General features: G+C 54.7%; 7 protein-coding genes across 7 annotated transcripts; 5 read left to right on the forward strand and 2 right to left on the reverse strand.

Moving 5' to 3' along the window:
- Positions 1–775: 775 nt before the first annotated feature.
- IUM83_18626 (C2 domain) lies at positions 776–2,814 on the forward strand (the record flags this gene model as incomplete). Its single annotated transcript, XM_067943636.1, has 2 exons — positions 776–1,940; positions 2,033–2,814. 2 exons carry the CDS (start codon positions 776–778, stop codon positions 2,812–2,814), a joined length of 1,947 nt encoding a protein of 648 aa, XP_067786208.1.
- A 461-nt stretch (positions 2,815–3,275) lies between these two features.
- Positions 3,276–4,333, forward strand: IUM83_18627 (IQ motif, EF-hand binding site; the record flags this gene model as incomplete). Its single annotated transcript, XM_067943637.1, has 6 exons — positions 3,276–3,359; positions 3,440–3,526; positions 3,596–3,697; positions 3,764–4,038; positions 4,110–4,117; positions 4,272–4,333. 6 exons carry the CDS (start codon positions 3,276–3,278, stop codon positions 4,331–4,333), a joined length of 618 nt encoding a protein of 205 aa, XP_067786207.1.
- A 2,377-nt stretch (positions 4,334–6,710) lies between these two features.
- Positions 6,711–7,688, reverse strand: IUM83_18628 (N-terminal acetyltransferase complex ARD1 subunit; the record flags this gene model as incomplete). Its single annotated transcript, XM_067943638.1, has 5 exons — positions 6,711–6,888; positions 6,969–7,071; positions 7,150–7,250; positions 7,338–7,495; positions 7,665–7,688. 5 exons carry the CDS (start codon positions 7,686–7,688, stop codon positions 6,711–6,713), a joined length of 564 nt encoding a protein of 187 aa, XP_067786211.1.
- A 340-nt stretch (positions 7,689–8,028) lies between these two features.
- On the forward strand, positions 8,029–11,697 carry IUM83_18629 (irf-2-binding protein celtix-1; the record flags this gene model as incomplete). The annotated part of the gene is made up of 1 exon (XM_067943639.1): positions 8,029–11,697. One exon carries the CDS (start codon positions 8,029–8,031, stop codon positions 11,695–11,697), a length of 3,669 nt encoding a protein of 1,222 aa, XP_067786210.1.
- Positions 11,698–12,942: 1,245 nt separating this feature from the next.
- IUM83_18630 (uncharacterized protein) lies at positions 12,943–13,350 on the forward strand (the record flags this gene model as incomplete). The annotated part of the gene is made up of 3 exons (XM_067943640.1): positions 12,943–12,980; positions 13,065–13,074; positions 13,180–13,350. The coding sequence occupies 3 exons, from the start codon at positions 12,943–12,945 to the stop codon at positions 13,348–13,350; spliced, it is 219 nt and encodes a 72-aa protein (XP_067786168.1).
- A 329-nt stretch (positions 13,351–13,679) lies between these two features.
- IUM83_18631 (Glycoside-Pentoside-Hexuronide (GPH):Cation Symporter Family) lies at positions 13,680–15,116 on the reverse strand (the record flags this gene model as incomplete). Its single annotated transcript, XM_067943641.1, has 2 exons — positions 13,680–14,399; positions 14,520–15,116. The coding sequence occupies 2 exons, from the start codon at positions 15,114–15,116 to the stop codon at positions 13,680–13,682; spliced, it is 1,317 nt and encodes a 438-aa protein (XP_067786163.1).
- A 3,693-nt stretch (positions 15,117–18,809) lies between these two features.
- Positions 18,810–20,228, forward strand: IUM83_18632 (Glycoside-Pentoside-Hexuronide (GPH):Cation Symporter Family; the record flags this gene model as incomplete). The annotated part of the gene is made up of 1 exon (XM_067943642.1): positions 18,810–20,228. One exon carries the CDS (start codon positions 18,810–18,812, stop codon positions 20,226–20,228), a length of 1,419 nt encoding a protein of 472 aa, XP_067786164.1.
- Between the last annotated feature and the right edge of the window lie 4,083 nt (positions 20,229–24,311).

A 24,311-nucleotide genomic window follows, 5' to 3' on the forward strand; every position in this document is an offset into this window, starting at 1 on the left:
TACTAGTAGTCGAACGGCGCCAGCACGCTCCGAGACGTGCGCGTCGGGCAGTTCAGCGTCTTGACCCGTTACAACCCTCCGGGGCCGAAGTGATCACCCGCTGAAAATATCCAGTGGTTTCGTTCGATCAGCGAGGGCATCAACAAGCGCTCGCGGCACCAAAATGACGGCGAAAGGAGCCCCGCGGCAGCAGGTTAGGAAGAGCTGCCGGGCACGACCGGAAACGCGATTGCGATAGCAGGTGCGCGTGTTGCTCGGGTCGGCGTCATCCCCACACGTCATGCTGCGGCGGGCGCTGTGGCCTCTGCTGCTATGTTAGCTGTGTCCGTCCACGGGCCGGCTGGCGGGGATTGTGGGCTATAACCTCTCGGCTGTTTCATCAATCAGTCGGTCGTCCCGCAAAGAGTGGGGTTCTGAAACATCACATCTCGATGTGACTATAGTGCGTACTGCATCACTCATTTCGGATCGCCGCCCCGTCTCGACCGTGCACATCCTTCGTCTTGATTAAAGTATGCGTGACTCGCGCCCAGTATGTCCGACTTGTCTTCACTATGCTCCTGGCGAAGGCGCCAGAGAGCGGAACTCAGACAGAACGGGCAGGAATGACACAACGCGCCAAAGCCAGATCAGAGACCGAGAGGAGGGAGAACGACCGCCCTCCGCTCCGCTCCGCTCGCTCGACCGACGCTGCAGTCCGCGGTCCGGCCGTCACTCGCAGCGTCGAGTACTCGCCTGCACCCCGCCCATTGTGGGGTCCTCTTCTTCCTCGGCGATGGACGCCGCGTACGAGCGGCCGGCGTCCACCTCGTCGTACTTCGCCCGCCCCAAGCCGTGCCGCCTGCTGCTCCGCGTGCACGCGGCCGAGGACCTGCGCCACGTGTCCAACCACGGCACCTACTGCAAGCTCTACGTGGGCGGCACGGAGATGGTGCGCGGCAGCGGGGCCTTCGCACGCCGCACGCACAAACTCACGTCGTCGGGCTCGAGCCACAGCCTCGGCACGCTGCTGCACTCGCCGTTCGGCAACACGGCCGTGCCCCCGACCACGCCGCTGCCCCCCACGTCCTCGTCCGAGGGGGACCTCAGCGGCCCCGGCGGCAGTCGCATGCGCGTGCTCAAGACGCAGGTGCAGAAGGGCAGGAACTCCAACCCCGTCTGGAACGAGAAGTTCGACATCCCCGTGCTGGACGCCAGCGAGGACATGCTGAGCATCCGCGTCAAGTCGGCGCGGCTCATGTCGTCCCCCGCCATCGGCGCCTGCTGCATCTCGCTCAAGCACCTGGCGCTGCAGGGCCCCGCGACCGTGGACAAGTGGGTCGACCTCAAGACCGGCAAGAAGGACGCCGGTCGCATCCGTCTCCAGATGAGGCTCGTGGACCCCTCCAGGCCCAGGATACCGAGCCGACAACCGGAGCAGGATGAGGAAGGCGTCCCCAACCGACCTCGTAACCACCAGAACAGCGACTCGTACCTCAGTATCCCCGCTGAGGAGTCCCCCGAGGAGGTCGCGGCGCGCGCGTTCAAGAAGGCCTCGCGACGCGACCACAAGTACCACAGATCTGCCAGGCGCTTCGACGGCCGGCCGGTCAACTCGACTGTCCTGGGGAGCAGCGACGGCAGCAACCGCTCGGCAAGCGACAAGGACGACGACCAGAAACGGTCGCCCAAGACGCCGCGGGACAACAGTGCTAGCGCGACGTCGAACGAGTCCATCGATGACTCGGAACCTGCCAGTGATGCGTCCGCCTCCCCGGCGGCCTCGCCGCTTCCGAAGCGGGCGTCGAATGAAGACGTCGATGTTTTCAGCGACCTGGAATCACCTGTGGCAGCGACCAAACCGGCCCCGGCGTCTACCCAGGCTCCTCCAGTGGCAGCGGTCGCAGCTGGCCTGGATGCGTCGTACGCAAATCGGGGTACAATGAGGAGATCAGAACTGGGTAAGTGCAGTTGATTGATAGTGGTGGCAACTCATTTTCTTGCTCCGCTGTACGGTGAGGCTGATATTTTGTGCTTTTTGTGGCGAATGCAGAACGCTCAAAGATGAAGATGGCTGAGCTCTCGAGAACGTCGAGAATATCGAGGTCTTCGAGGTCGTCGATGTCCTCATGGTCGTCAAACCCACAGGTCCCACAGGAAGAAGATGATGATGATGACGATGACCTGGATGAGTATGATAACCGACACAAGGCAAGTAAGCGCTGGACTGGTAACGATTCGAAGCTGAGCGTGTTGTCCAGCAACCTGGACACTCGCGAGAGCTCGCAAATGGACTTTGGCGATGATGACCGAGACACGCTGGATACGAGGAAAAAGTCTGTGCAAAACGGAGCCGCTTCGATCGCGCTTTCAAGCACTGCTTCCAGCACTCTTGACCAGCGTGAGAACTCGCGGTTTAGCTTCAGCGACAGTGACAGTGGTGGCGAGGATGACGAGGATGACGAGGTCAAATCGGATAAGGCACGGGAGCAGCAGCGACAGCAGTGGAAGATGGAGCAGCGGAAAAGGCAGCTCGCCGGCATCAAGGAAGTTTCTCAGTCCATGTCGGACAGTGAGAGTGACGACGACTCGGAGTCGGACGACGAGTTTGATGAGGAGCAGGAGCGAGAATCTACACGAATCCAATTCACGCCGACTATCGCGACGCTTCTGTGTCGCGAAAGCATGAATGTCCTGATCGAAGAGGAAGACGACGAAGAAGAGGGCCTGGAATCTTTCAAAATGAGCGATGATTTTGTTCCTATTCTCGAGGCTACGTCACCGTTGTCCGTCGACTCCGTGGATTGCGCGCTGCGCCGGTCGAGTTTTGATTGAGGCCGTCCTCAACCGTATTTACTAGCTCACCACCCCAACGAGAGCATGCCAGACTCAGGCTGAAGTTCGCGCCTCTCATCGACGGAGTACTTAATAGCTCAGTGAAGCCCGAAGCTATTCCATGCTGCAGTGCAGCACACCCAGACCCAAGCCAGCTAGTTGTCAAAGCCCGGTGCGTCAATTTTGATGTATGTGTGTCACCTGGCGGACGACAGTGAGCTCGTGAGGAGCTCAAGCTCCTCGCCCACTTATTATTTCGCAGATAGTATCTAACAGCCACCTCCTATCCAGCAGGCGAGCAATTCCTGCTCTAGTGCCAGTCGTAGTCGGTCCGAATAATATTATGATGACCTAAAACGCGCTGTAGCCATCTTCCTTTCCTCGTTCACCGGACGCGACTCTTGAATCAAGAGTTCAGTCGCCATTGCGCCTGAGGCAGTTCACAGCCCCGCTGGCTGGCGATGTCGACGGAGAACCAGGCGGCAACATGTATCCAGGCACGATTCCGAGGCATCCGATGGCGACGGCAGCAGCGTCGAGGCATTGTGAGAAACTTTTGATCGCCTCAGATGCTGTAACGCGGTGGTTTGTCACTCATCGCCTGTGCGTTTGGAATCATTGACAGAGAGCAGTCACTAAGCTTCAGGCTCTGCAGCGTGGCCGCTTCACGCGTCGAGAGTTTGCAGAGCTGCGAGATTTTTCCAGGGAGCAGGTAAGACCCAGTGTTCAATGTTTTTGGTACATTGCGACGTCTAACGGGTTTGTCGGGAATCTGGTGTAGGAAAGCTTCCAGCAAGCCACAAGACGCCGACAGATCCGTATCTGGCGCAATGAGCAGGAACTTTACTTCTTGCAGCATACCAATGGAGCGGACCTGGAGAGGGTGCGTGCTTTCCAGCAGCAGCACTCCGCGAGGCTAATCCAACGGGCTTGGCGGACTGCGACCCAGTCGGTAGCTGCCCCAAGAGTTGATAATGCGGTGGATATCGACCCAAGCGACCGCATCTACACGTTCGACCTGTTCGGTTTTGCTTCCACAGACGCTAAAGCACAGGGTGTTCGGTTTAATCAATGGCGACGTGACGAGAAGAATGTTGATAGCTCGCAACCTTCGCTGTCACTTTTCCTGACCCAGGATGAACTCCAGGCATCGGCTTCAGCTAGCACACCTCCATCCCCCGATGATGAAGCATTTGTGTCAAGACGGAAGAAAATTCAGGAACGGTAGGTACATACCCGTGATATGTTCATGTTGACTTCATCAACGGGCTCATTCATGTAATTTCTCGTGGCAGAATCAAGCGTAAGGCAGCGCAGGAAAAAGCCAAAGTCGAGTCTTCTCCCAAACAAAATAGTTGCAGTGCGACGGACGGTGCAAAGACAACCGTAAACCGACGACGTGAATTGTACGAGAAAGTGGTAGCCATGAAGCTAGCCACAGCTGAGCGTGTGCTTAGTCGTGAGCGCGGAGCTCGTCTTTCACGGCCGCAAAGAGACCTCTTATCAGCTCAACTCATAGCAAGCTGCGAGAATCGACTCAAACACCTCCGAAGTGAGTCACCCGAACAAATGACACCGTCGAAGGAGAATAACCAGCAAGGTGTTGGCGAAACGGAAAGCTGGGATCCAGCTAGACGTATCCCTGCTTGGAATCACCACCGCCGTGCAGTTTGTTCAGTTCTAAACAGACAGCATTGGTGGCAAACACAGCTTGCTGGTGACGAGCGCGACATCCGGCGCGTGGTGGTGGCGAAAAGTCCCTGGGAGGACGAGAACAACATTTGGATATGGCCTCGCAATGGCAGTGGCAATTACAAAGAGAACGAATTTATGAGTGATGATGCCGAGTCCTCAGGCAGTTCATGCTCCAATTCCGTGTGGCCTTCACACGAAATTCAGCGATTCCTAGTCGGAGACGTGGGCGCAGAATCGCAGGCCAAACCAATTCAGCCTGTTAGCGATGACGAGGCGTCTGAATGGTGGCGAGCCCACTGCACGCAGTCTCACTTGATAACCAACGGGGCACTGGTCATTGATAAGCCATATAGGGCCGAGTTCAGCAACAATGTCACGAACGAGGGAGATATCTTCCCAGTCTGCACACCCGAGGTCGTGGCGAATAGAGATCTTTACGAACTAAAGCAGCGAGCCAAGCGTGCTGCACGTACGAAGAGTCTGGAACAGGATATTAAACAACGAACGCATGCTTTGACCGCACAGGTTGGGCGCCGCGTGCACGACATAGAGGCCCAAGTCGAGGCCAACACTCAGTTAGCACTAGAAATCGTGCAACGGAAGGAGGAACAGCGAGCTCGCATCACACGCGAGCAGCAAGCGACAATGACGATTCAACGCTATGCACGAGGAATGCAAGGGCGGAAATGTGCGCGCGAGCAGCGAGCTGAATTTTTTGTGATGGTTCGTGGTCGTGCTATTCGGCGCGGAAGGTGCGAGGAGTGTGGTGACCAGCGTGCTGTACTCGAGTGTCAGCAGTGCGAAGAAAGCTTGCACTTTTGTCCGATCTGTTGGGTGCATGTGCACTCAACACGGAGGCGCAAGACTCATATAGCAATACCAATGACGACTGTTGTAGCTCCATTACCCGTGACAAAGGCGGCATCTCCAGCCTTAGCGAAGCCAACTTCGAACATCAGAACCGTAAGTGTTGCGGAATGCACTGGACCACGGTTTCGGTCCCTTCCATCTCCAGCTAAACAAAACACGACTCGATCGGCCGAACCTGCACCTGCCAATTCGAAGGATCGTGATAACAAACCTGCCGAGCATGCCACTCAAAGTGGAGCAGCAGCACCAAAGAAAGCAATACCTGAGCTCATTGAAGCCTGTGCACTAGCACGTCGTGTGAGGGCGGAGATAACGGACGTACCCCCTCCTACGAAGAATGTGAGCCTTACTCATGCTCAAAATCTCGATGCAACTGCAGAAACGACAAGTACTCCTGCTGAATATGCTGAAAACTTGTCCAACGAAGGCGAATCAGCACGTGACGAGGTCGACTTCTCAAGTGCTGTCGATGGCGATGGTGCAATGGTCAGCGAGACTGATCTAGGTGTGGGCGAGCAGGAAGTACCCGTGGAAACAGCACCGAAGTCAGTACAGCTACCTGAAATTGGGCCAGAGGTTATAGCGTCAGAACGAATTTCTGGCGTTGGGCCTGAGGAGCAGTCAAGAGATCATGCGTTGATTTCGGACACTTCAACATCGCTTGGTAGCAGCAATATTGATGCGCCCCCTGCGGAATCTGAGCAGTCCACTGCCGAGATAAACAGCGCCGTCACCGCAAAAAAGAACGACACACCAAATACTGATCAGTGTGCGAGAAGCACAGCTGAAGAAGACGCGAATGCGAGGGCCCTAAGCGGTTCCACGATTGATACTGTTGTAGCTGAATCCGTACCGCGTAACAAAACAGCAGAACCAAGCCCGAAAGACGAGCCCCACGAGGTTGCTGCAACCACAGGGAAAACCAGCGATACGGGTGTTCTCGACTTAGTTGAATCCGCATCGCGAATCAAACAACCAGAGCCAAACGAGTCCCACCAAGTTGCTGCAATTTCAGAGTTAGCCAGCGTCGCGGACCCTGTCGACGTAGCTGAAGTAAGCACTCGTGCCGATACTCCAGGAGAATCTTGCAACTACAAATGATCCAACCCCTGTAGAGCCACGATCACAGCAAACTACAACACTCGACACCAAACACTGGCAGGTCAGAAAGCGCACGAGGTGGCTGGGCCGGTCAGCTGCTAAATATCTACGTTAGCCATCGATCACCCTTGCCGCCTCCTTCTCCTCAGCAGCACTATTGCGTCTAACAGGTCGTCACCATCTAGATGCGCCTCCTATTCTTCCGCCACACGCAGCCTGTTGCTGGGCAGTCAAGCAGATGCCTCCTTGGCAGCCTTGGCCTCCTTCTCCGCATCCTTCTCTGCCAGCACCTTCTTGAAGCGGTTCACCTGCGAGGCGAACGCCTGGTTGCACTTCTCCGTGAATGGCATGCGCATGTCGTAGGCGTCCTCTCCGTCCGCGTAGTATCCCTTCTCGATGTCGTACACCCTGCAGCAACGTAGCAAACAACCCCAACGCCAAAGTCACCACCTCCGCTCAAATCCCCAGCCAGTGAAAGCTGCACGTACTGGTACTTGAGCGTCTTGCGGTACAGGTGGATGGCCGCCACGTTGCCCTCGCGGACGTGCAGCGATACGTACTCGGCGCCAAAGCTCTCCACCATGGCGCGTTCTGCACCACAACACCAACCTGTCAGCCATACACACACAATTCCCCCACTTCCTGCCTACCAGTAGAGCAGCAACGTACGGGCAGCCTGCATGAGCTTGGTGGCCAGGCCGCACTTGCGGTGCGTGCGCAGCACCGCCAGCGACGTGATGTGGCCGTGCGGCACCGACGCCTCTTCCTCCCTGTGGCAACAAACAGCAACAGCATCAGTCATCGCGATAGTCCCTCAGCGTCTTTCCCCCAGTCAGAAGCCTGATCAAGCCACGCACATCTTGGCCAGGACGTAGCCGACGATCTTGCCGCCGCGCTCCTCGGCCACGTAGAGCAGCTGGGGCCACGTCATGATGTGGTAGTAGTAGTACTTCATCTGGTAGTTCTCCGGCAGACACCAGAGGTTGGAGTTCTGCACCTGCAGCAGGTCGTCCGCCTAACGAATGAACACACGACCAAGGGGGGGACCATCCCGTCAGTTTACGCTCTTGTAGCGAAGGCTGCCGCGAGATCCACGCCACGCCGCGCTGGAAAGCAGTAGAGTCGCATGTGGAGAGCAGAACTACGTCTCGTTCGGCGCTCTATGCGCTGCGCAGCCCACGTACCGTCGCGTTCCGGATAGACACCATGTTGCCCCGCGTTTCTTGCTGCTCAATACAGATCGCGCTTTAGATTGTGGATGGCCGGGAGGGTGTGGGCATCGGGCAGTGCGCACTCGGATTAAGTACGAATGCGCCAGCGGCTTCCCCCCTGCTACAAACTTCAAGTTTAAACAATCACTCTGCACTTTCCGCACTGGGCGCCGAGGCGCCGATGTTGCGCGCGCCGCTTTAGTATTGAATTTCCCCTCTCCTCCGCAAGCCCAAGCCAGTCGCCAGCGTCCGCCCAAGGCCCCCGCTCCAAGGCTCCAGCTCTAGCTCCAGCTCCAGCTCCTGCTCCCCCCAGGCGACCCCCACAGCGCAGAGCAGCATGAGCGAGCACGCGGCCGGCGACGCCATGAAGCTGCGGCTCAAGCTCAAGTTGCCGCGCTCCATGTCCGTGTCCTCGGTGGCCGAGGAGGCGCAGAAGCAGCTGCTGATCGGCGCGCGGGGCGGCGTTGCCGTCAAAGAGCTGCTGAGCACGGCGCCCAACATCGAGGTGGCCATCCGCGACTTCCAGGCGGCCCACGGCGTGGCGGAGGCGCACGCGCAGCTATTCGTGCGCAAGAAAGAGAAGCGGAAGGACAAGCCCACGACCTTTGCGCCCGCGGTGCAGCTGCTGGACCTGCTGCAGGTGCCGCGCTCCAGCGTGTACCAGTCGCTGCTGGAGCAGATGAAGAAGGAGATGCTGCTGCGCATTGCCGACCTGCCGCAGAGCGAGCTGCCCCGCGTGCTCGAGCAGACCTTCCCATACATTGAGTTCCGGGAGCTCCGCGCGATCCCGATTGCGGTGCTAGCGAGGCAGGAAGACACGCCCGAGCTGTATCTGCGCGAGCTGACGGAGAACCGACGTATTCTGTCCGAATTGCCCGTGCATGTGCGGAGGAAGATTTTGCAGGTGGACAGAAGAGAGCTGCAGCTCCTCGTGGAGGAGTGCACGCGTGAGTACGTGACCGAGCAGCTCGAGTGGTACCTCAACCATCCTACGTCGGGGTCAGCGACGACTCATCGGTCGTTATCGAGGAGGAACAGCAATAATAGTATGCGAACTGGAAACCAGAACAGGAAGCGCAGCTTGGATGAATCGGCGGGCGGAAGTTTATGGAACGTCTCGAGTCACGTTCCGTCTTCTGCTGAGGCTGCAGGGACGTCAGCGTCGGCGTCTGGATTTAGTGGCGAGCGACGACCTTCGTATTCACCAGACGAACGTCGTCGGAATAACCCTGCGCTGATGAAGTTGGTGGAGATGCTAGGTGACTCGGAAGCATTATATTTGGCGACACTGGAGATATGGCGCAATTACGTGGTGGCTGCGAGCATTCCCGGCAGCGCAACAAACAACCATCCGAAAGAGTATGTGGACTATGTGTCGCTGCTGGGTGCGATGCGCAGTGACCTTGCTAATCTTCAACGTGACAAGACAACACCACTTCTCCGAACAGACCCTTTGCACAAGTTTATCTGGTTTTTGGATCGTGCTTTGAAGAACCAGACTCTCGAGATCGCTCAGCTCCATGAATTGCTAGGTTTCATTGGTCGACTACGTACAGCGGACCTCCCGCCAAACAAGAAGTTTCGCAAGAAAGGCGGCGCAGAGGAAGAAGAGGAGAGCTTTGAAGTTGTGTTAGGGCCGCCCCCTGTGGATGAACTGCTGGCTGTGCTGGACAAGATTGCAAAAATCGATGCTCGCTTGATTTTTGCGGAACCTGTGCCAGATGACGTGCCTAAGTATCGGGAGATTATCAAAGATCCCATGGACCTGTCAACGATGCAGAGGAAAGCCAAACGGGGCAAGTACAAAACTCTCGATTCCTTCGTGGCGGACTTCAACCTCATGATTCGTAATTGCATGACATTCAACCCGGATACGACTATCTTCTACAAAGAGGGAAAGCGTATCGGGAAGCGTGGCAATGAACTGATCGAGCGACATGCTACATCATTGCGTGGTGAACCCCAACGGATTCGTACGAAGAAACGCCGCAAAACTGCAACTGGGCCCACAAGCGAGGCACTTAGCATGCTTACCAGCTCGGGGGTTGTGACGATCAAGGATTTTGGTGATGTGGACCAATCAGGAATGATTCCGGAGGGTATGTGCGACGAGTTGCTTGCGGACGTGGCGTTAATTTTGTCGGATCCGCTCGTGAAGCAGCTGATCTGCGATGCTCTTATGAAGAAGCTGGTGGTGTGCTGGCAAAAGAGAGAGCTTCCTACGGACAATCTCATCTGCCGTGCACTCGTACAACTACTGCAAATTGGGAACCCCTCTAGTGTGCGCCGTATGATTCGGAAGCAAGACTTTGTGCTGCGTGCTCCGCAGGTGGTAACAATGCGCGTCGTATTGCCGCTTCTATTACGTACGATGGTTGGTTTCCGTGTGTATTACGCATTTCCGGTGGGGCTACAACGCGACTTGAAGGCAAAAGCGAAGGAGGATGTCCTTGGTGCCATGCTTTGGGATAATGTGCTGCGTGCGAGCTCGGCGATTCGTGCCATGGCAAAATCATTCGCTGTGCAATGCTTGGTCGACCACCAGATCGATGCGGGCGTCCAGCTGCTTCACCGCTTAGTGTCAGCCGAAGACGAATCGCTTCTTCGCGACCGCGTGCTGCTTCATGCTGTGGCGGAAGTGCTACTCGAGCAGGTGAAAACAGTGGCCGCGAGTAGTAGCAATACAACCGGTAACGATGGTGGATCAAGTTCTGCTGAAAATGGCGAGGTAACCATGACGCTTGGCGAGCAGCTGCAGGCACTGGCAGTCTGGAAGCAGGTTTTCGACAACTTTTTTGTGGATGTCTTGTCAAAGCGTATTCAAGCTGCGAAGAAGATGACGGGGTCTGTCGTGCATTTTGCGGATGGTGAAATTGATGCTATAGACGAAGAGAACGAGGGCGAAACGTCTACGAAGAAGCGCAAGCGCCAGCATGTGGTTAAGAGTTTCCCGACTCCTATTTTCCACGAGAAGGCTGCTATGGTGCTATCGTCACTATTCTCTGTGATTGAAAAAGGAGGTGCCGGGGCTGGTGCCGATGCGATGACCACCTCATATCTCAGAAAAACCCTAGGTGTGTTACGCGAGTGCTCTTCATCTTTAGAGGCATTTGAAGCGCTTTGGAGTAGCCCAGTGTTTGCTGGTTGTCGGCTATTCTACGAGCCATTGCTGTCCAAATGCCCCGCTGTTCACAACGAATTGTTCGTTGTGCTGCCTTCTGATGCTAAGGCTGAAACTACTGACAAACAGCTAAAGATTATTGCTGGCGTCAAGGTAGAGGTTGCCACCTCAAATACCAAGTTGGAAGCCGACACAAGCGCCGGTAAAGCTGAGGATGCTGTTATGCCGTCCAAGACCGAGGGTACTTGCGTTAAAACTGAAGACAGTAATGGTTCTGTCGGCAAAGTGGAAAGTACTGAGTCAATTATGAAAACGGAGGCTACTGCCGATGCCGCAGAATCTGAAGACCCTACAACAGTCAAATCTGGAGCCGCAAACTTGGCTGCCGATATAGGCACCACAAACAGCCACACTGAAGGAGTTAACGCGAACGCAAAGGGCGACATCGCGGACGTTCCATCAAGTGAGCAGGAGGAAAGTAATGGCAATGGTGCCAAAGGCGACCATGCTGAAACTGATGCTGAATCGGTTTCAACCGGAGTTGAGGCTAACGAGGAAGCCACTGATAATGACGTCAAGATGGCGGATGTTGAAGCCAAGCCCTGTTCTACTGAGTCAGAGCACAGTGCGAGCGATGCTGGTCCGGAGCCCTTGGGTGAAGTCTCCCCGGAAGCCACGACTGAGGTTAACACAAACAACAAATCCTCAGCTGAAGTCATGATGAGCGATGAGGCCGTGAGAACAGAGAACGGAACCGATGAGGATGTGAATAGGGATGAGACGCAGAAAGCAGTCGCAAAGATGTGTAAAGAGGAGCCAAAGGAAGAGGATATGGAGTCACAAGCAGGTTCTGCGGAAGAAAAGAAGGAGGAAGCGGAGTCGTAGCGAGTGAGTGAGCGATCTAAAATATCATACTCCCATTTTGTACTTGAGAGTGTTTGTTGCCGAATGATCAGAAGTAGTGGCACAGCACCTGCGTTGAAGGGATGTTAAATCGCAAGAAACTATGATATCAGTTACAGTACAGGTACAGGTATTCCGACTGTAGTACTATGTAGTGATACTACAGTTGGAAACTGACATTTAAGGCTTCCCAGAACACCCAGCGTCCGGTTGTTGCTGTAAAAAACGGTTCAACGGAAGCTGGAGCCGGCACAGGTCGCCGTCCTGCACGTCGGAGCGTTAGACCGAAGGTGTTACGACGACGACATACCGAATAGTACCCGGATTACTATTTATTTGAGCCCCTCCAAAAATCAGCGACGGGACTTCTAAACAGGTGAGAGCTTATAATTCTGGGACGTATTGCACTGATTTCCAAGACTCATTTTGTTTAATCAGAGTGATAACCTCGTTCTCGGATTTTTAGCGCCGGTTTGGCGGCAATTTCGCCCCGTTCTCAATGAGGACATGGATATCTACAATGCAAATACTACGTAGTAGAGTAAATTTCAATAGAAAATGCAGGCTGCATCGATTCTGTGCTCGCGAACAACACGACCACGTCCAAGTTCTCACTGTTCAAGGCTAAAAACATCCTTGTGAACAAAATTGAGCGACATAACGACTTGGACTCCTGTCTTCAGCATTGATCCAGTGGAGCACTTCCTACTTTTTCTAAATGGAAATAGTGTTGCGTCTCGGAACTACTGCCGAAAAGAGAGTGCTGTTTTAGGTCTGATACAATCCCTAAGACTTCAGGGAAATCAGAATGCTTAAAATATTGAGGACAAATAGAAGAGCAATTGAAGGCTAGAGTTTCTTTACCGTCGACAACGCATGAATTTGCATAGCGCGACGTTAATACATGCATCAGCCGACAAATTATCGATACATTGGGTGCCTATACGAACCTTTCCATTTATACATTATGATTTCAGGATTTACGTTTAAATAACTAGAGTATCCATATTAACGGAAAATGCCAATTTGTATTGCGGTGCCAAATAGAATACCCCCGGTAGAATCCGATCATCTCGTTCACTATACAATCCTGTTGTACCTACGCCAATTAGTATACCTCACGTTGGCATCCTAGAGCACGACATTTGGCACTTGCGCTGCGGAAATATTGTCAGTTTTCAATTTGCTGTCAACAACAAGCACCTGCACCGACCAACCAACGCCACCATGCCTGGATCCCGCCTCGCTAAGACCATGTCGGAGAAGTAGGAGGTCGTCACGTGGATCGAGGAGCACCGAGAGGTCTCTCGACTACCAGTAACGAATGGAAATCATTGGACCACGTGCAGTACACGAAAGGTGGAATCCCGAAGCAGCCTCCAGTTACAGACGTTGCTCAGTGGGTGGAAACAGCCTGAATAGATGTGCCTGACGACGTTGTTACTCGGTCTTTGGCAGCGGCAGGATTCGCTCCCTGTTACCAAGATTGGCACATCAGTCGCCATGACGTCTATGGAGAGCTATTTTGCCAAGTGGCTCTCTCGCGACGATGATTCCGATGACAATGATGTTGAAGAGGATCTTCTCGAAAATCTGGACGAGTTCACGATTTGGGACTCCGAGGATTCCGTCTAGGCAATAGTTTACCTCCTCCTAATTGTGTACCTTGCTAAGAATGAAGTGTGTTCAATTCGATTGTATACAGTGCACTAATTGGCATTTTCCGTTATTATCTTACCGTATAATACATACTTTATGTTATTACTACCCAACGGTATAGTAAATGTCTAGATTCTGCAAAAAACAACATATCAATTACTTTCTATTTTGGTCTACCCAAATGCCCATTTTCTGGGTAAGGATAAGGAAAGGGTTAACAACTTCCAATCGCTCCTTACCTCTCAGTGAACAAAAGGACCAAAAGGCAATACATTTTCAACGACTTGCAAAAATAACACGCTGGCCTACAAGCTGTACATCTTGATCTTCAGGAAGATGGCGGACACGAAGAAGCCCAGAGCCGACATGACTCCGCCGAGGAACACCGGCAGCTTGTAGCCCAGCGAAGTGTTGACGATGGCCGCACCGATAGCGTAGTTGAGCAGCTGGCCGAAGCAGTTGGCCGAGTTCAAGGCGCCTACATACATGCCGATCTCCACATCTTCACCCATGACGTGGATGATGACTGGCACGATGCACGAGAACCAGATCGACGACGTCATACCCGTAATGGCGACAACAAGCACATCGAAGCCCTTGTTGTCAACCCAGGCCATGATCATCAGGAACATCTGCGGCACGGTGGACAATGTAAGAACCCACTTGAGACCGAACTTGCTCACCAGGAACGGGATGCACCACGAGTAAACGTATCCGACAATGTTGTAGAGCAGATCGGCAGTTCCGCCGGCAAGACTGACACCGTCGTTGTAGGCGTTCTGCTCGTCCGAGCAGGGGTCGCAGCTGTCGGCGTTGGCAGCCGAGCCGCCATATACCTCAAGGCCGAAAAACTGTCCCTTGTTGCCGTTGTAGGCCGTGTAACCGTACTGCACGAAGAAGAAACCAATACCATACACAATGAGGACACCAGGCAGCGTCTTGATTCCGAGCCACACCGAGTAGAAAGCGCCCTTGACCTGCACCCAGGCCGACGACTTGTCCACCTTGGTAGGGTCGAGCGGGGTCTCGTGCGCGAAAACACAGGCAACCAGCACACAAATAATCATAATGACAGACAGCGTGCCCATGAACCAGTGCATCGTCTTGTAAGCGGCACCAAAGGCGTCGATGTAGACGGCCACGACGATCGATCCCAACGTCGACCAGGCCTGGCCAAGAGCAGCGCCCGTCGTCTGACGGTCACCGGCAAAGTCAGCGACAAGCAGCATGGCCGGCGTCTGCACAATGTTGACAGTGATGTCCATCCAGGCGTAGAAGATGATAGTGAACACGGACGTCCACGTGCGGTCGGTCTCGCCGGTGGTTCCGTCACCGTGGTCACCAAGAGCTTCTCCAATCTCACTCGTGTAGCCCATGGCAATCCAGCAAACAACACTGAGGATGCCAGCAACGATCAGGTACGGGCGGCGACGGCCGAGACGAGAGGTGGTGCGGTCACTGAAGACACCGATGCTGGGGCCGACAATGACACCGACGATGGGGCCGATGAACTGCGTGAGCTGGACAGCGGAATTGGGCAGCATAGTCGACAGGTACGGGCCCAGAGCGGCCCACTGCGCCGACCAAGCCATCTGAATGGCCATACGCGGCATCGACACCGCGAGCAGCAGCCAGATCGACGGGTGCGGCAGCGGCTCTTCATTGCCAGTGGCCGCAACGGAGCCTGGCTTGGGCGAAGCGTGGAGCTCGTAGCCCGGAGTTCCGGCTTCGATGTCCTTCATGATGCGGTTGGCAATCCTCGAGTGCTTCAGACGGGGCGGAGTGGGGAAGGAGGCTTTGCTGTGGAAAGCAAATTGAAGAATGAACTGCAGTTTCAGACACGTCGGCGGTGTTGTTGCGGGCGGCGACACAGCGCAAGACTGCGGCTCGCAATAGCCAGGCACGAGCGTGCATAACGCTCGAAGTGGACAGAGTGGAGACAACAGAGAGACCTCGATGCTGGTTTTGGGCGAGGGCCCATATGGCGAACACATATTATGGCGCGGTGCTGCCGCACGTACAGTACTGTATCAACTCGCACCTTCTACAGGTTAATCCGCGCTCCGAGAAGTCATGAACAGCGACCAGCAGCACTGGAAAACTCCACGTTCGACCATAACTGCTCTGCCTCGATACCTTTTACCATGCAGACTTTACTTCAGCTTTGGATGGGAGGAGCTGAGCGGGGCTCCCATTTCTGAGCCATCTGGGCTCGTGCTGCTTGGCGTTCCTGAGGTTCGCCCCAAATACGAAAGCTTAGTTGCATACATGCACATTTCGCTCGATAGGTTCAACTACTGTACAGTACGGAGGCCTGTGCGCCAGTGTAGGGGCCTCGATTCGAGTCTAAATCCTGCGGACAAACCACGAGATGTAACGGGGCAATCAGATTTGAGTGGAAGCGCTTGGACGCTTCAACTTGAAGTATTCGGTCGCGTTCAAGCAAATCCGGCGGGCTCATCGATGGGGACGTCGTCGTGTAGGTCTGCTTTGTGTTGCACCGGTATGGCGGTGTTTTAGAGAGCGAGAAAACCGACCGTTGAACGGTAGCTGTGCGGCTTAGGGATGCTATTTGCTGCGTGTACATTCGCGCGCTGTATGGGCGAAGGTTTTTGAGCCGCTGTGGCTCATAAATAAACCTTCGGCTCAGCCACCTGCTTCACCCACAAAAGCTGCTCCAAGCAGCTATGGGAAAGCAATCAAGTGGGCCCTCATTCTGCGCGATTTAACACTGTCAAGGTGTCTGGAGACTTTTAGTGAGGTTTGATTGCCTGACGATAGGATAGTGCTCAGTACGCTGCCCCATTTCTGACTTCATTCCGAAGTGATGTATCAACAAGGACCGCTCGGAGGTTTCATCCACTAGAGGACCCCCGGGCGTTCTTATGTCGCCCCAAACGTTTTAGTTTGCACAGCCCACGCCAATGCAATGTACTCCAAGTCTCAATAAGGACTTTGATGGTCAAGACCAATGAACGATCGTGCACTGAAAATCCGATTTGAAAATGGTCCGTACATGGTACATGTAGTTAGAGTAGCCTTCTTCGTGCGTTTCGATCACGCTTTCTCGACAACACTGACGCAACTGTGAACATATTACATGTACACAGTTAAGACGCCGTTTCCAGCGCTGTACAGGTACCATGCACTGTAGCGCTTGAGCGAGCCTCGCGGTGAGAATTAAGATTTGCGCCCATGTACACATCACATGCGGGTTCCTGTGACCAGCAAATGCGCATAAGGCGTACATTACGGTCAACTTCAACAGCGCGGTACTCTCGGTACACGCCAAGCGCGTCGCCGCCAAGTGCGATCGCCCTACTTTTGGTCGCCAAAGGGCCTTCGGCAATGGCACAGACGCAACAACCCCCATCCGACAGGATTGCCGACAGGAACCGTTTGCACCGAGCGGTACACTTTGAAGCGTGCATGTCACGGCGAGAACCCGTTCGCCGCTGCTGACGCATGCATGTGCATGCAATTGATCACCTTACGGCGATGTGAGACTCCCAATACCTTGAAACGTAACACCATGGGAGCAAGTCTTCAAATTTGCGAACGGTGACATCAGTCACTGGATGGAGCGCAACACGGATGAGAGTTCTTCGGTACTCGAGGCCTCAGCGCTTTAAGGGCTAAGACAACTCTAGCCTCAGTTCCTATTAGAGGGCAGGTAGGATAGGTCGAATGGGCTGCTGTCGCGGGTATACCCGTAGGCGGGCCGCGCTCAGCGCGGCTTTGGGAACAGTTAGCCGTCAAAACCGCAATCAAATCAAATCAAAAGGTAGGATAGAGCCGACCGCCGACAAGGTCATAGGATGTCGTTAGCATATAGCATGATAAGTGACAACAATGTACCTAAAACAAACACACACACAAAAAACAAAAAACAAATACCTTGAAACGCGACAGTCGCTCAACGAGAAAGTGCTGCATCTAGAATCTAGTCAGTTCAGGAACTCAGTGTGACGTTGTCACCAAGGTTGCGGCTTCGAAGCATCCGTGTACATGTATTCGACACTTTAAGCTTAGTACAGTCACCGTCGTCAATCTGCATAGGCCCGCCGCAAAGGCGCATTTGCACTTTGTTGGTCTTGTCGATGGCAAGTTTTCATGCATGAACAGCGTTCATTGAACACGCACACGTACAGCTACATATACTGCAGCTGTCCAGTGCTCGACGGCGGTGAACAAAAAGCCTCGCCGAGTCTCTGGTCTGAGCTACACTTAATACAGTACAGTACACATGTATTCCTTGCTTCCCGAAAGTCGGGAAGTAGAGAGCGAAACGCACTTCGGCAATCGAATATGTGTGTAGCCGTTTCGAGGGTAATGTTGAAGTTGAAGTGAACTGCCACGCTTGATTGTTTTCTTTAAGAAGCTTACATCATTTTCGGATTGCGCAGCCGGCTGGACACCCCATCAGCTCGATAGGGTGCCCACGTGCACACTGGTTGTGCAATCTCGCATTGTTCACAGGTATCAACACGGTTCGGTGGACTACGTAGGCGCATGACCCGTTTTGAAATTCTACGTCCTCTATGTCTCGACAAGGGTAGGATATCCATTCCGCTAGTCGCTCTTCGATGCACAGGTGGTGTCTGCTTGACACCATTGTTAACGATATAAGAGCTTGGGCCGGCTCAAGTTGATGCTCCACCGCAGTCCCTGCAGCCGGGCTCAACCATATCAACTGCTGAGATGCCACTTTCACGAACACCTCTACAGAGTGCAGTGGAATATTGTGCAGGATCCTATGGTAGGATACGACCCTTCATGATCTTCGACTTCGAGACGTTCAATTAACCGTCACGCGATCCAGTGGATGTTTATCTGCACAAAACTGGGTCCTGCACCTCACAACAACAGAACAGCGCGGTGGTCGCAGCACCGCATTGCGGTCCACGCAGGGCGGCGAACTTCAAGCCAAAGTGCAAGTGCAAGGCGTCTGCGGCCTCCACACAACAATGATTGCCAGTCTGATAGAGCGCTACGTCGAGACCGTCTGTCAGTTCGATATCCCACTCCCGATTAATCTATCGTCGATACACAGGGCAGCCCCGCAAAAAGACCCTGGTCTGGCTGAAACTCTACTGTAGCCTAAAACTGCGGGCTTCAAGGATTTGCTCGATATCGCTCTGCGGAGCTCCTTCCTGCAGAGTCCTGCAGCAGGACCAAGTCCGATGCTAACTCCCGGCCGAATCCCGGCGATCGACTTGACATATGCTAGGCTGCGCGTCCTGGCGTGTTGCCGTAGCTCCTGTCGGGAGGCTCTAACGAAAGTTAAGCCTGCAGCTCAACCTAAGACTACTCTTTGAGGTCCTAGCCAGATTTGCCTAGCGACCGAGTCGCTTTCAGATCAAATCGCACTCCTCAACTTGCTTCCTCCGAAGCACAACTCAACAAACTCCTCTCTCCTGCTGAGCTCGGGAACCATGAAGGACATTGAAGCCGGAACCCCGGGCTATGAACTCCACGCTTCGCCCAAGCCGGGCTCCATTCAAGGTGGTGACGAGAAACCCCTCGCCCACCCGTCGATTTGGCTACTGCTCGCGGTGTCGATGCCGCGTATGGCGATCAACATGGCCTGGTCGGCGCAGTGGGCTGCTCTGGGCCCGTACCTGTCCACTATGCTGCCCAACTCGGCCGTGCAAGCCACGCAGTTCATCGGCCCCATCGTCGGTGTCATTGTCGGCCCTAGTATCGGTGTCTTCAGTGACCGCACCACCTCCCGCTTCGGTCGCCGTCGCCCGTACCTCGTTATTGCTGGCATCCTCAGTGTGATCTGCTGGATCGCCATGGGCTACACGAGTGAGATTGGAGAAGCTCTTGGCGACTCGGGCGACACGAACCGCACGTGGACGTCCGTGTTCACCATTTTCTTCTACGCCTGGATGGATATCACTGTCAATATCGTGCAGACGCCGGCCATGCTGCTAGTCGCCGATTTTGCCGGCGATCGGCAGACAACCGGTGCTGCTCTCGGTCAGGCATGGTCGACGCTGGGATCGATCGTCGTTGCCGTCTACATCCGCGCCTTTGGCGCTGCCTACCTGACCATGCACTGGTTCATGGGCACGCTGTCTGTCATCATGTTGGTCTGCGTTGCAGTCGCGGCCATCTTCGCGCACGAAAAGCCGCTGGACCCGAGCAAGGTGGCCCAGGTCTCCGCTTGGGCGCAGGTGAAGGGCGCTTTCTACTCGGTGTGGCTTGGCATCAAGACGCTGCCCCCGGTGCTGGTGGTGTACGCTATCGGCTTCTTCTTCATTCAGTACGGCTACACGGCCTACAACGGCAACAAGGGACAGTTTTTCGGCCTTGAGGTGTACGGCGGAACATCGGATAACGCTGACAGCTGTGATCCCTGCTCGGACGAGCAGAACGCCTACAACGACGGTGTCAGTCTCGCTGGCGGAGACGCCGATCTGGCGTACAATATCGTGGGCTACGTGTACTCGTGGTCCCTGCCCTTCCTGGTGAGCAAGTTCGGTCTCAAGTGGGTGCTCACGATGTCCACCGTGCCACAGATGCTCCTGATGATCATGGCCTGGGTCAGCAACAAGGGCTTCGACGTGTTCGTCGTCGCTATCTGCGGCATGACCTCTTCCGTGTGGTTCTCGTGCATCGTGCCAGTCATCATCCACGTGATGGGCGACGATGTGGAGATCGGCATGTACGTGGGTGCCTTGAACTCGGCCAACTGCTTCGGCCAGCTGCTCAACTTCGCCATCGGCACGGCGATTGTGGACACATCGCTCGGTTACAAGCTGCCGGTGTTCCTCGGCGGCATCATGACGACGCTGGGCTTCCTCACGGCCGCGATCTTCATGAAGATCAAGATGTACAGCTTGTAAGGTGTCGGCATTTGCACCGCACGCATGTCGTTTGTATGCGTAGTTAAGCAGCCTTAGCTTTTGCATTGCGTTCTGTGGGTCACAGACTGTGGCGCGATACCAGCCGAAGAATAGGCTTGAAGTTTGCCCATGGTGTCACCTTCGTCGACATCTTGCTCAACAACCCAGACTCGCCGGAATAGATCGGCACTTGTGCCTGTGGGACGGTTTTGATTAGTGTGACTTCGCCATGGACCTTCCACTTGATTTATCGCGAAGAGCTCCACGGTGGAGCTCTACCCCCGTCCTGACTTCTGGTGCACGCACACCCTAGCCGAGAAATGCTTTCCCACCGATAACCGTAGCAAACTCACTCTGAGAGCAAGAAGTAGACTCAAAAATATCTTGCATATTTAGCGCACACGTCTTCATCGTAGAGCAGTTCACACTTCCGTCGAATCGACGGAGTCGATCTCGTACATGACATGTTACACGTCCAACATGTATGAGAGATCGGCCAAGTTTCGGCGGTCTTTTTCGTTTGCTAACTCAATCGCATCCGTAATCCCTCCTGAGGTCACGTGGGGTCCAGGAGGAATACAAGAGCCTGTATCGAAGGGACGAGGTCGCTGGTGTACAATGTACACTGTCCATGCCATGTACTACATGATCTCCCCGACTTTCATGACCGGAGAAGTAGGCGATCCCCATCCTCGGTGAAATCGTCTTAATCATCTCGAGAAACATTTAATTGTTTTTAACGGTACGATCGTCGGACACATTGACTGCCTCGGTAGTTGTGACTCAACGACTGTCGAGCTGGTGCAATTGCGAGGGCTCCTCGGCTTTTGGTCCCGGAAGCGATTCGCAGTAAAGCCGCCACTTCAACATAGCCTCCAGCAACTGCACGAGACAGAGGCGTCTCCCCCGCGGCATTTCTTACTAGTGATGAGGCGCCGCTGGCGAGGAGAACTCGCACCACTTCAATTCGCCCCTGGGTCGCTGCGAGCAGCAGTGGTGTATCCCCGTTGCAGCTTTTTGCCTCTACGTTCGCCCCGTGACTTAAAAGCAAATGAACGACCTCGATTCGACCGCGCAACGCAGCAGTGGAGAGTGCCGTGTATCCTCGAGTTCGGTTGGGCGCGTCGACGAAAGCTCCGGCCTCCAGCAAGAGCCGAACAACTGCAGTCCGCCCGTTGCGCGCCGCGATCTCCAGCGCTCTGTTACCGTCATCATTCAGCGCTTCGATAGTCGCCCCACGACTCAACAGCACCTTGACAACGTCCACGAGCCCTCTCTTAGCTGCAGCCATCAGCGGCGTAAACCCTCTCCATTCCGCAGAATCGACAGCAGCCCTACCGACATCCAGCAACACCTCGCACACTGCAACGTGGTGCTTCGCCGCCGCCAAATACAGGGCCGTGCATCCTTTCGCGCTCTTCGTCTCGATGGCATCGCCTCCGCGCTGGAACAAGCGGGGCAGCATATTCTTCACAATGTAAGTGTGGCCATGAACGGCGGCATACATGAGTGGCGTCAAGCCATTGACGCTGTCACGAGCCACCAGATCCGCGCCAGCACTCAGCAGCTGCTTGACAACTTCCAGCCGCCCGTGCCCCGCTGCAAGGTGAAGGGCTGCGTGGCCGGACTTGCAGACCCTGTCGAGACTCGCTCCTCTAGCGACCAAGAGCTTTACCAACGCTAGCTGCCCGTTCCTCGAGGCGAACATGAGCGGTGTCATCTCCGCACCGTCTTCCGCATCCACCTCTGCACCGGCACTAAGCAGCAGCTGAGCGATCGCCCATTGACAGCTCTGCACCGCAACGCTCAGTGCGGTCTCTCCTTTGACATTCTGCACTTCAAGTGCAGCACGTCGGCTCACTAAAGTCTGCACAATGTCCGCATGCCCCTCCCGTGCTGCAAGCATCAACGCTGTGCAGGAGTCCCCGTCCGCGCGATCTACTGCAGCTCCTGCGGTCAGCAGCAGTTGGCAGATCTCGAGCCACCCGACGGTCGCAGCCACATGCAGAGCAGTACTCCCGTCGTTATCCGTGGCGTCGACGCCAACGCCTCGATCCACCAGACACCGCACGTTGCTGGTGTGCCCCCTCTCCGCAGCAAGAACCAAGGCAGAAGCGTACGCCTTGGCGTCCCTAGCGTCGACTGCAGCCAGTCCTTCCTCCTTCAACACTCGGAGCACATCCAATTGAGTTCTAGCGACCGCGAGCTGCTGAGGAGACCTGCTGCGTTTGGCGACCGAGTTCACGGCGGCCCCGCAGCTCAGCTTAGTGTATTTCAAGGTCATGTTCATGGACAGCGGCGTCCAGCCATCGGACAGATGAGACCCGAGCATGGATCAATGGCGCGATGGCAGTTTAGCTCGCGGGCGGGGGATTGAGTTGTGAACGGGGTGGAGTTACTTCGACATGCACTGGGTTCGAGCTTCGTGCGGTCGTGCAGACGGATGACGCGAGGAATCCCTCGATCGAAGGAGCTCCAAGGACAACAGTCCAGTGGAATCGGTTGTCGTCCCCTGGAATCGGGTGTTCCGGATGCATGAGGGTGCCTTGATCCGGCCCCATCAATCAAAGGCGTCGCGTTAGTGACCGAAGGCCATGTGTGTTAGCTTCGTGATAGTGATGGTAGCTCATCTGAGCGTCGTGCTTGGATGCTGCGAGGCACTTCGCGCGGTGCTGGGACACGGCTTTTTGTCTTCTTTCGTATGGTAGTTTCGAAGGCTGGATAAAGGTTCCTTTGCCCACCTCGGGTAAGCATTGACAGCTAGGACCACTGTAGGCGATCAGCGAGACTGCAGCGTGTTTTACACTGATCATCCTTCGACGCACTTTCATACTTCACGGAGATTCCCGACATCACGGTGCATTTGCCGATAGAAGCGTGCAAGTGTGCTCAATGCTCATTAGTGGACGGCAAAGCCCATAAACGAGCGGCGCGACGGTGAGAGCGCAGAACATGTATGCTGGCCCCGGACGATCTCACAGTGAAGTCTTTCTGGCAGCAGTACCAAAACAATACCAAAGCCTGAACGACGATACACATTACCATCAGGCATAACAATGCCTCGGTTTCACTATCCGCACCCATGTGATTCATCTTGCGCTCTGCTCCACGGAATGCCAACTTCCACCATTTCACGATGTTCCAGCCATGTGCGTCATCTACGTCTCCCTTGCTATGGGTACCACTCGCCGCAAGCCAGGCTAAATGATCAACAAAGGAGTATCAAAAACAATATCAAAAGCCACAGAGGAGATACCTCTTTCGCGTCGCACAACACGTAAAACAATCAACCATTAGTGCCAATAAATCAGGGACCATAGTCTCATGAAAGCCACAACACGTTTACCAGCGTGCAGTCTCTCGATAAAAACTGAGAAATCAGTCGATTCGGATTGAGATCACGGAGATGTATACGATTCCGTTCCAGTACATCGGTTGCTCGCGGAAATCGCCCACCTCCTCGCAATCTGCAGTTTAATTCATGCACCAACCTCGAGCAACTCACGAATCGCCAGCCTAGCCGCACACAGCCCTGCTTACCACCGTAGGACGTCGACATTCAAGCCACGTGGATCAATGTGCTGGCACGCTTGTTAGGAGCGACACCGGGAGCGTGCTCGAGCAGAAACACATAATGAGCTGTACCTGCTATTGAAACCCGACACGGCGAAAACGGGAAGGCTCTATGGTCGTAAATTAGAACAACGACCTTCTGCAAACACTGACGCCTATTTACATCCAACACCACTGCAACGACAACCACAACGGCTGAGCAGCAGTAGCGCCACCAGTTCTTGCGTGTCGGTCTTGTCTTACTGTGGCTAATAATCTCTATGTTCTGCATCCCTGTTGGGGCAGTCTTTGTATTTTGTTCATCTCCGAAGTATCAGGGAGCGAGGAAAGCCAGAGCAAGCTTGCATCAGGTGCATGTGCGCCATCTCACAGACCAAAGTGGGAAGGCATTGGGCTCACGTAACTCCCGCGTTGGTCGTCCCACGACGACCGCTGAGGAAACGAGCCTATTTGCCGTGCACAAACAATATCTAATACACAAAGTACTGCTCAAAGCAAGATATCACGTCG

Source organism: Phytophthora cinnamomi, assembly GCF_018691715.1.
Source record: "Phytophthora cinnamomi strain GKB4 chromosome Unknown Contig70, whole genome shotgun sequence".
Taxonomy (NCBI): Eukaryota; Oomycota; class Peronosporomycetes; order Peronosporales; family Peronosporaceae; genus Phytophthora; species Phytophthora cinnamomi.